General features: G+C 37.7%; 1 protein-coding gene across 1 annotated transcript; it reads left to right on the top strand.

Moving 5' to 3' along the window:
- Positions 1-6,532: 6,532 nt before the first annotated feature.
- On the top strand, positions 6,533-10,757 carry GDF5 (growth differentiation factor 5). Its single transcript, XM_077257668.1, has 2 exons — positions 6,533-7,413; positions 9,145-10,757. Exons 1-2 carry the CDS (start codon positions 6,786-6,788, stop codon positions 10,002-10,004), a joined length of 1,488 nt encoding a protein of 495 aa, XP_077113783.1. The 5' UTR covers positions 6,533-6,785; the 3' UTR covers positions 10,005-10,757.
- The last annotated feature ends 305 nt before the right edge of the window (positions 10,758-11,062 follow it).

Below are 11,062 nucleotides of genomic sequence, written 5' to 3'. Positions count from 1 at the left end.
GGTCGGTCAATACCACCACCTGATGTCTAGCCCCCTCAAGCCAATGACGCCACTCCTCAAAAGCCCACTTCATAGCCAAGAGCTCCCGATTACCAATATCATAATTTCGCTCAGCGGGCGAAAATTTACGAGAAAAGAACGCGCAAGGTCTCATCACGGAGCAGTCGGAACTTTTCTGCGACAAAACCGCCCCAGCTCCGATTTCTGAAGCGTCGACCTCAACCTGAAAAGGAAGAGTAACATCAGGCTGACGCAATACAGGGGCGGAAGAAAAGCGGCGCTTAAGCTCCCGAAAGGCCTCCACAGCAGCAGGGGACCAATCAGCAACATCAGCACCCTTCTTAGTCAAATCAGTCAACGGCTTAGCAACATCAGAAAAACCAGTTATAAATCGACGATAAAAATTAGCAAAGCCCAAAAACTTCTGAAGGCTCTTAAGAGAAGAGGGTTGCGTCCAATCACAAATAGCCTGAACCTTGACAGGGTCCATCTCAATGGAAGAGGGGGAAAAAATGTACCCCAAAAACGAAATCTTTTGAACCCCAAAAACACACTTAGAACCCTTTACACACAAGGAATTAGAGCGCAAAACCTGAAAAACCCTCCTGACCTGTTGGACATGAGAGTCCCAGTCATCCGAAAAAATCTAAATATCATCCAGATACACAATCATAAATTTATCCAAATATTCACGGAAAATGTCATGCATAAAAGACTGAAAGACTGAAGGGGCATTTGAAAGACCAAAAGGCATTACTAAATACTCAAAATGGCCCTCAGGCGTATTAAATGCGGTTTTCCACTCATCCCCCTGCTTAATTCGCACTAAATTATACGCCCCACGAAGATCAATCTTAGAGAACCACTTGGCCCCCTTTATTCGAGCAAACAAATCAGTAAGCAGTGGCAAAGGATACTGATATTTAACCGTGATTTTATTCAAAAGCCGATAATCAATACACGGCCTCAAAGAGCCATCTTTTTTAGATACAAAGAAAAAACCGGCTCCTAAGGGAGATGACGAAGGACGAATATGTCCCTTTTCCAAGGACTCCTTAATATATTCCCGCATAGCAGAATGTTCAGGCACATAGCCATTGTCATGGACTCATTCAGACCTGTAGGCACAGGGAACCCCACCATAACATCTTTAATGGCATCAGAGAGATCCTCTCTGAAATTCGCCGCCAGGGCGCACTCATTCCACTGAGTAAGCACAGACCACTTGCGAAATTTTTGGCAGTATATTTCAACCTCATCTTGCCCTTGAGACAGGGCCATCAAGGCTTTTTCAGCCTGAATCTCTAAATGAGGTTCCTCATAAAGCAACCCCAAAGCCAGGAAAAACGCATCCACATTGAGCAACGCAGGATCCCCTGGTGCCAAAGCAAATGCCCAATCCTGAGGGTCGCCCCGGAGCAAGGAAATTACAATCCTGACCTGCTGTGCAGGATCTCCAGCGGAGCGAGATCTCAGAGACAAAAATAATTTACAATTATGTTTGAAATTCTGGAAGCGAGATCTATCCCCGGAGAAAAATTCAGGTAAAGGAATTCTAGGTTCAGATATAGGAGCATGAATTACAAAATCCTGTAAACTTTGAACCTTCATAGCGAGATTATCCAAACCAATAGCTAAACTCTGAGGATCCATTTTAATCAGGTGAAATCAGAACCATTCAAGGATTAGAAGGAGAGAGAGACGAAGGCTGCAGTAAGCAGAGATGCAAGAATCAACCAATGAGCAAACTCAGAAAAAAAAAAAAAAAATTCTCTGCAGACTTCTTTTCTCTCCTTTCTTCTGCCAATTATTTTAACTCTCGGCCGGCCAAACTGTCATGGTTCTCAATGGCAAGAGACCGTAGTAAAGCATACAAAAGGACTAGCTCTTGGAAGATGGGAACTCGAGCTGACTGTGAGCTAAACCTACCGCACAACTAACAGTGGCCGGGTAGCGTGCCTACGTTTTATCCCTAGACGCCCAGCGCCAGCCGGAGGACTGACTGACCCTAGCAGAGGAAAATACAGACCTGGCTTACCTCTAGAGAAATTTTCCCCAAAAGGCAGACAGTAGCCCCCACATATATTGTCGGTGATTTTAGAGGAAAATGACATACGAAGTATGAAGATAGGTTTAGCAAATTGAGGTCCGCTTACTAGATAGTAGGAAGACAGAAAAGGAAACTTCACAGTCAGCTGAAAACCCTTTCAAAACACCATCCTGAAATTACTTTAAGACTCTAATATCAACTCATGACACCAGAGTGGCAATTTCAGCTCACAAGAGCTTCCAGCCTCAGAAATATTCAAAAACAGAGAACTGGAACAAAAATGCAAAACAATCTTAGGACTACAAGTCCAACTTAGCTGATAGTAGTCTAGGAGCAGGAACATGCAACAGAAAGGCTTCTGGTAACATTGTTGGCCGGCATAGAAATGACTGAGGAGCAAGGCTAAATAGAAACTCCCACATCCTGATGGAAACAGGTGAACAGAGGAGATGAAGCACACAAGTTCAGTACCACCAGTAACCACCGGGGGAGCCCAGAAACCAAATTCACAACATAGTGTATTCCCAAGTGACTGCGGCGTGGTGTATATTTTCCTTTATCCTTGTCTGTGCTAACTGTGGGTATTGGTGTATTGCCTCTTCACTGGGTGGTGGGCGAAGGTTTCAGCCTAGGGTTGAAACAGGAGACAGGGTGAGGTTCGAGGCCTGGACATGCACACCATCAGTGTAAACTCCAGGTAGAGGGTCAGTCAGGATTTCCCTAGTCTGAGGGAAATTGCAGGGGCCCGGGTTATTAGCTCTCGCTCACCTAGTCTCCCCGTGACAGGCTTACTCCGCGAGAAATGAAAATCCTCCAGAGGGCATTAAAGCGCATTCTACTAGAGCTATGGCATCTTCCTGGGCCAAAGGGGAGACGTTCCAATTGAAGACATATGTAAGGAGGCAACGTGGTCAGCTCCTTCTACCTTCTACAACCACTATAGGCTCGACCTCTCATCAGCTTCTGAGCTGGACTTTGGCAGGACTGTCCTCAGCACGGTGCCCCCCCCCCCCAGGTGATGGTCTCTAGAAATCTCTCCAGTGGGTGCTGTCGTGGCGAAGGGTAGAAAGCTGGATTACTTACCAGTAATGCTCTTTTAGTGAGTCCACGACAGCACCCAGTCACTTCCCTCCCTCAAATTAATACAGCATGTACTAATAGGGTACTTTCTTAAATATAGCGTAAATAAGTTTAAACATAAAATAATAGTATTTTGCCTAATACTTGGCAGTCCTCCTGGTACTCTGAAATCCAACTGAAGAGGAGAGGCAGACCGCCCGCTTTTATTTTCTGTAGGTTTCCTGTTCCTATGGGGCAGATTCCTCTCTCTAGTGGGTGCTGTCGTGGACTCACTAAAAGAGCATTACTGGTAAGTAATCTGGATTTTTTCTTTTATTGTGTGACGATGAGAATTCATCTTTGTTCTAAGTTTTGCCCCATCTCCAAAAACTTAGAGCAAAGATGAATTCTCATTGCCACACAATTAAAAAAAAAGAGTAGAATTGCCTGTAGCCAAACATTTTTGTATCCCTGTGCACAGCATCATGGACATGAAATTACTGGTATTAAAAGGCAACTTCAAATCTCATAGAGACAGAAGATTCTGGGAGTACAAACTTATGACAATATTTCACACACTCAGTGCAGGAATTAATGTGTCGCAGGGATTTATGTCTTTCTACATCAACCAAGGAATGTGCTCCTCAGACCTTGTGAGGGCATCAAAACCCCTGGACCAGACCTCAATCACAGGACAATAAAACTTTCACACTCCCTATCTATGAACTGTTTTAATATTTACAGCCACAACTGTTTATCCCCTTCCATCATGATAGTTCTGCTTTATGTCACTTGTCTTATCTATTGCATTATTTCTGTGTCTTGTTGAGTATAAATATATGACTCTTCACCTTTTGTGTTATACTATGCCTGATGAAGAGACCTGAGTAGTCTCGAAAGCTTGCAATTTGTTACCATCTTTTCTGGTAGCCATTAAAGATATCAACCACTAAGGACTGTCAAATCTTAATATTTTTCTATCTACTGGCTAACACCGCACTATATCTTTCCTGCATCATACTTGTTTTTTGGACATTTTCCACTAGGTGTCACTAAGCTTCTACTTTCAAATCATCATATGGGAAAGTGGTACCATTTCAGGATTCCAGTCTACAAGGCAATCTCAGTCAGGAGGGACAGTTGGAACCACATACTTTAAATGATCCTACAAATAAAGCAGTCCCATTGCTGATTTCATTGTAGGTGGTTGTATATGAGGGAGAACAAAAGGATGGGGTGTTTAAATTCAAACTGACTGATCAAGGTTTCCAACCATCCCGAAATTTTAGGACAGTCATAAAAATAGAGCAGTTTTTTTCCCGTCTATAAAAAAAATGAAGGTGTCCGTGATTTTTTTTGAAGCTGCAAAAAATTATACAGATTATTTTGACTGTAATTATCATAATTTTACAGTTCACAGTGAATGCAGCTGATATCTTCGTATCAGAATTATGAGCGGTAGACATGTATCACTGATAATCATAATGATTTATTCAGGTTTTCCAATGTGTCAGTTAAAAATATTGGCTGTCTGATTTCTAAGTTGTTAAGAAAAAATAAAAAGTCAACTTGGCAACCTTGTGACTGATCCTTGTATGGAGGTAAGGAGGTCCCCATATACAGCTCTGGCAAAAATTAAGAAACCACTGCAAAATGTTCAGTTTGTCTGATTTTTCTCTTTATAAGTATATTTTTGAGTAAAATGCAAATTGTTCATTTATTCTATAAACTTCTGACAACATGTCTTCGAATTTCCAAGCAAAAAATTTTGTAATTTTTTTCTGAAAAGGAGAAATGGTCAAAATTAAAAAAAACCCAGTGCTTTCAGACCTCAAATAATGCAAAGAAAACAAGTTCATAATCATTTAGAAACAACAATACTAATGTTTTAACTCAGGAAGAGTTCAGAAATCAATATTTTGTGGAATAACCATGATTTTTAATCACAGCTTTCATGCGTCTTGACATGCTTTCCACCAGTCTTTCACACTGCTTCTGACGTAAAAATCTTTGTTTGATGGCTTGTGACTATCCATCATCCTCTTGATTAGATTCCAGAGGTTTTCAATGAGGTTCAGGTCTGGAGATTGGGCTGCCCATGACAGGGTTTTGATGTGGTGGTCTCTTAATTTTTTCCAGAGCTGTATATTAGATGGTCTGATAACAGAATAACTGCTGTAATGAGCATTGATGGTATTATAATTGTGTGTAAAGGGTCTTTATAAAGATAAAGATCTGATTTATTAGTGCAGAAATTAGAAAAAACATTGCTAATTACAGTATGCAAATTCCTAATACTTTTATTCAGATGTTAGTAATTTCTCATGTGTGCAAAAAAATGGTCTGAGCGCCATCAGAGTTTTAGATCCAATTTTCATCCATGTTTGGTCCGTTTGTTGGTCCTTACAATTAGTGATTTTTCATATATAAAAAATTAAATTAATCAACTACATAGCTCCTACCATCTATTGCAATGTTGATCATGGAATATACACTGATGACATCACTGCCCTGTTCTAATTTTCACGGACTCACAGTCCTGTATCAGTCAGTTTGATCAGACACGTGTATCAAAAATGAACATGTCCCCATGATTTTTAACTTCAAAAAGACTGCAGGGGACACTGCTGCTGAATATCATGGGAAGAAAACATCTGGAAAATCCTAAGTGCATTTTATATGAAACAGTGACATTTTTACTCTTAAATTCTCATTTATTCATTGCTGCGTTACTTAATTTTATGGTTCATTTTATAAAGTATTTTAAAAGTGCTATGGCATTACCACATTAGCATGTCATTTCACTTCACTTTTTAATAGTACGAGTTGAGCCAAAATATTCAGAGAAATAATAAAAAAAGTGTAAGTAATTAATACTAATAACATAACTGCTTGTTATCTGTGTACCTGAGAGACTAAGTCCTTGCTAAGTGTTCTCTTATTAGAAGTGTTCTAATTAACACGAGCAAAGATTACTTCTATTTATATTGTAATTCCCCCAAGGTTCATGTAAGGTTAAAACAGACCCTTTGCCTCTTTAAATGACATAATTTGACGTTTTGGTCCTGCAGAATGGTTTCACATAGAGCATGAGTCACGTTAATGGAAAGGTTAAAGATTTTTTTTTTTTTAAGAAATATATCGCACTTAAATTAGTTTAGACAGCATGACATCAGAGAGTAATTAAGTTGGTTTTGGTTGGAATTCCGGTTCCAATTCCTGAGTTCAGGTTTGTAAAAGATTTCTGAGCACCTGCAAGACGCTGTGTGTGAAATATTTTCACTGGAAAGGATTCAAATCTTTAAAAAAGGGTTTTACACAGAGGCAGAGCATTACGCCATTCTTCCTCCTTGGAAAAAAAACTCTCAGATTTAAACAAGACTCCTTCAAGTATTCAGACAGTTTTGAAGCAGAAAAGCGGGAGGTAAACTTTACCTTTCAGGAGCAAGTTCTTCACAGCTGCTCACTGGAGAAAAAAAAAGACTAGAGCAGAATTCATGTTAGTTTCCACTATGGGACTGGATAACAGCATAAAGCAAACAGATTTAAAGAGGAAACTAAGAAGAAAGCTGTTCTTGCTAACACTGGTGTTTCATTTGTTTCATGTTTTCGTATGCCAGTTTGGTGGACCCTTTGCTTTTTTTTTCTTATGTGATGTTCAAAAGAAAATCAGAACATGAAAATACTGAAATTTATCCCTTTACTGCTTTGGTATCTTACTTGGGACTATTTCGATTTAGTCCCTTTGGTACTGGGCCTTTCTGAACAGGGACAAAACCACCCAGGAGCTAAAGTAGGGACTCCTGTGGCTTCAGGGAAAGACAAGATTCCTCTACTGAAGCCCAACACAACTAGAGCTGGAAATGCTGGTCCTGGAGTTGGTCTTACAAAGTCTAGAACTAATAGTCCCATTGTTCAAGCAAGGGTTCTTCAAGTGAAAAATGATGAACCAAAGAAGGAAGCTTCTAAGAGACCTCCAGAAACCAAAGTTGGAAATACTGAGAATAAACAACCTGCAACAAAAATTGGGAATGCAAGGCCATTGCTCCTTGGTGGAAAGGCCTCTCCCAAAACTGTCAATGTCCATGCAGATTCTGCTGGATTCAAACCAAAAAAACCTTCAAACCCCATTCCTGAGAAGGAACAAAAGGACGCTTTTAAGCATCCTCTCATTACTCCCCATGAGTACATGCTTTCACTATATAGAACTCTTTCTGATACTGAAAGAAAAGGCATGAATGGGAGCCTGAAACTTGAAGCAGGGTTAGCTAACACTATCACCAGTTTTATAGACAAAGGTCAAGGTAAGAATATGCCAGTTCTGAATAGATTTTTTGATTATATTACTAGTAGCAATTATAAAAATGAATAAATTAGTAACAGCCTGTACCAAGCTCTTCTACAACACTGAATTCTGCATGACACCTGCTTTTCAATAATTCATTTTTTTCAAACTTATCTTCTAGGCAAAATTTTAATAGAGACTCAAAGTAGGTATCAACAAGAAGAATTTGAGTATATATATATATATATATATTAAAATGTGCATTTTTTTATTTCGATCAAATTTTCTTGAATACAAATAAATGTAATTATTGTTATGCGATATTGAACAGACAAGACACTGACTTGTCTGAGCGCCTATTAGATAGAAAGAAATTTTGCTTTTCTGTCAATATAATGTTTTGGGTTAATTTGGGGATTTCTGGTTATTGTTATTGTTTATTTGATAATTTGTATACAATTTAATTCAATAAGCTCATTGTAAATTTTAATCCAATAATAAGACTCAATTTTTATAAGATAGGTGTATAATTAAGCATTGTACTTTTTAAAATATTGGATCATGAAAATCACATTTGTTAACAAATGTTTCCTATTGAATTATTTTATTCTTAGAAATAAGAACAATTTGTTTAAAGTATGTGAATATTTATCTGCTTATAGAGCAGTTTTACATAGAATTGGAACATGGTTTAATCAACTAAAAGTTTATTTCTTCTAATATACCGAGAAGCTGCAGCATTATTCTGCACAGGAACTGTGTGTGATTGTATAGCTTGACAGAAACTCTCTCTGCTTTCCAGTGAAAATAAACAAATTGTCTGCTCCTCTAAAGTAACAGAATTATAGGAAAGAAAATAACTTCTGAAACAGACAAAACATTGTTCTAATGGCCTAAAGCAGTTTTGCTAAGTAAAAATCTACATTTTTCCTTATTTCATAATTTTTGCAAAAGCTAGTTGTAAAAGTCCTTAATAATGAAAGATTTTATTCTTTAGTCTCTATAGGATAATATGATCCATCGTGTTTTTAATTAAAATCAATTTTAGGTACTTTTCTAAAGTGCAGGACATGTTAAAACTCAATGGGGGCATTTTCCGAAAAGTATTGTATATTGCATATTATAAACACCTGTAGCTAATAAAGCGTCCAGCACTTTGGATCCTGCAGTGCAGTAAATCATGTGAATTTCCCCATTATATAAGCCCTTAATCATAGCAGTGAAAACAAGCAAACAGATTCCACAAGATTTGTGCCCCGTGTATAGAGGAAATTGATGTTCCAATAACAGCACATTATGACCATAAAGGTAAATGGACCATTTACTAATGACTGTACTTAATATCACAACGCAGATCTGTAGAATGCCAAAAGTCAGCAATTTTAGAACATGTGACAGAACCAAGTGTAGTCATTGGTCAGTAAAAATGAAAGCCATTAATAGCTAATGCACTCCAAGGGGAAAATTCTAAATCTAAGCAAAAACATTTCACAGCTAAAATATATATTTAAAATCCGAAACCTGTACTGTGTTTAGGTGTTATATGTTCCCTCCTTGTTCGTTGAGTGGAACTTGTCTAATAGTGTTTAAAGTATTAGTTAAACCAGGTTCTTATACAAATAATGTACTAAACAAGATTTTTTTTTCAACGATATGATATTACACTTTTGGTGCATAACCATTAAAACCATTGGCCAAGTGTATTAGTAGTGAAATAATAATTTATTTTTCTCTTTTTTTTTTTTTAAAGATGAACGTATGACGGTGACCAGAAGACAAAAATATGTTTTCGACATAACTGCTCTGGAAAAAGATGGTTTGCTGGGGGCAGAACTTCGAATTTTAAGAAAAAGATCACTAGATCCAAAATTTCACTTGTCTGGAAAATTTTCACAGATAAAATTATATATTTGTCCGGCAAATAAGAAGCAGGCTACTCTCCTAGATTCTCGTGCTCTTAGCAACAGCGAAACACCAAAGTGGGAAGTTTTTGACATCTGGAAACTTTTCAAAAACTTTAAGAACTCTGCTCAACTGTGTTTTGAGCTAGAAGTATTGGACAAGGGGAAACCTGTTGATTTAAAAACTGTGGGGTTCAACAGAACTGGCCGTCAGACTAATGAGAAAGCTATTTTTCTTGTCTTTGGTAGAACAAAGAAGAGAGATTTGTTTTTTAATGAAATTAAAGCCAGGTCTGGACAAGATGATAAAACTGTCTATGAGTATTTATTCAACCAACGGAGGAAGAGGAGGGCTCCATTTCCTGCGAGAAAAAGACCAAATAAGAATTCAAAAGCCAGATGTAGCAAAAAGCCTCTTCATGTGAACTTCAAGGACATGGGATGGGACGATTGGATTATTGCACCTTTGGAGTATGAAGCATATCATTGTGAAGGTCTTTGTGAATTTCCTTTGAGATCCCACTTAGAACCTACAAATCATGCAGTAATCCAAACTTTGATGAACTCAATGGATCCTGAAACCACACCGCCTACATGTTGTGTTCCAACAAGGCTGAGTCCAATCAGCATTTTATACATAGACTCTGCCAATAACGTGGTGTACAAGCAATATGAGGACATGGTTGTTGAGGCTTGTGGTTGCAGGTAGCAAAATGTATTACAACAAATGCAACAACATGGCCACTGTAAATGAGATAAATGAGAGGAACATAGAACTGCGGTGCAGGAATATGACGCACTTTGAAAAAAATTACCACTGTACAAAATCCATGTGACATATTGAACGATTATTCAAAATTATGAAAATATAGTAAATGGATAAAACTTTTGAAAAAAATAATAATAAAAAACTGGAAGTATCTTATGAGTTGTGCACAATGACAAGAAATAAACCAAAACAAGTCTGAATAAAGAAATATTTACAGGTGACATTGATATTTTTCTTGCAATGATAATGCTGTAATCAATGTTCTAGTTCAATTTGTGTAAGAAAAATGTACATAAAACATAAAAAGCATAATGTGTTTTCCTCATTACTAAAATAATTGTGTTTTCTTTAAATGTTTATAGCAAGAAACCAAATAAACTGTAGAAATGTAGTTTGATGGCACCTTGTTATGCTACTTATTATGGAGAAAGAAGAGTATATGGGTTAAAAAATAACTCATTATTACCAAATATTTGTACATTTCCCAACGATTGATGGTAATTAGATATCATTTCTAAATGCAAAGCTTAAAGGGCATCTGTCAGTATGATCAATCCTTCTAAGCCGTCCAAATGGGTATGTAGGTCATAGGAATTTGAATAAAATAATACCTTGATATCTGCAATCTGATGTCTTATTCTAGAGAAATCCACGTTTTTCTTAACAGGTAAATGAGTTGTTAAAATCTATGGGTCGGACAGAGATCTCCTTGAGAATCTGACTCCATAGCTTATTTTATTTGAAAGGGGACATTATCACTATGAGACATGTAATGACTGACAGTTTGCACTCCTGAACTACATGTCTCACACTGGTAATGCCCCTTTAAATTAAAATAAGCTCTGGAGGCAGATTCTCAAGGAGCTGTGTATCCAGCTCATAGATCTTAACCGCTCTATTGCATATTAAGAAAAGCATTACCTTCTCTGGAATAAGACACTGGATCACAGATATCAAGGTGTCATTTTATTCAACTATGACCTACACGCCCATACATA

Source organism: Ranitomeya variabilis, chromosome 4 (assembly GCF_051348905.1).
Source record: "Ranitomeya variabilis isolate aRanVar5 chromosome 4, aRanVar5.hap1, whole genome shotgun sequence".
Taxonomy (NCBI): Eukaryota; Metazoa; Chordata; class Amphibia; order Anura; family Dendrobatidae; genus Ranitomeya; species Ranitomeya variabilis.
Note: the sequence above shows the minus strand (reverse complement) of the source record. Positions and strands in the feature narration are given on the sequence as shown.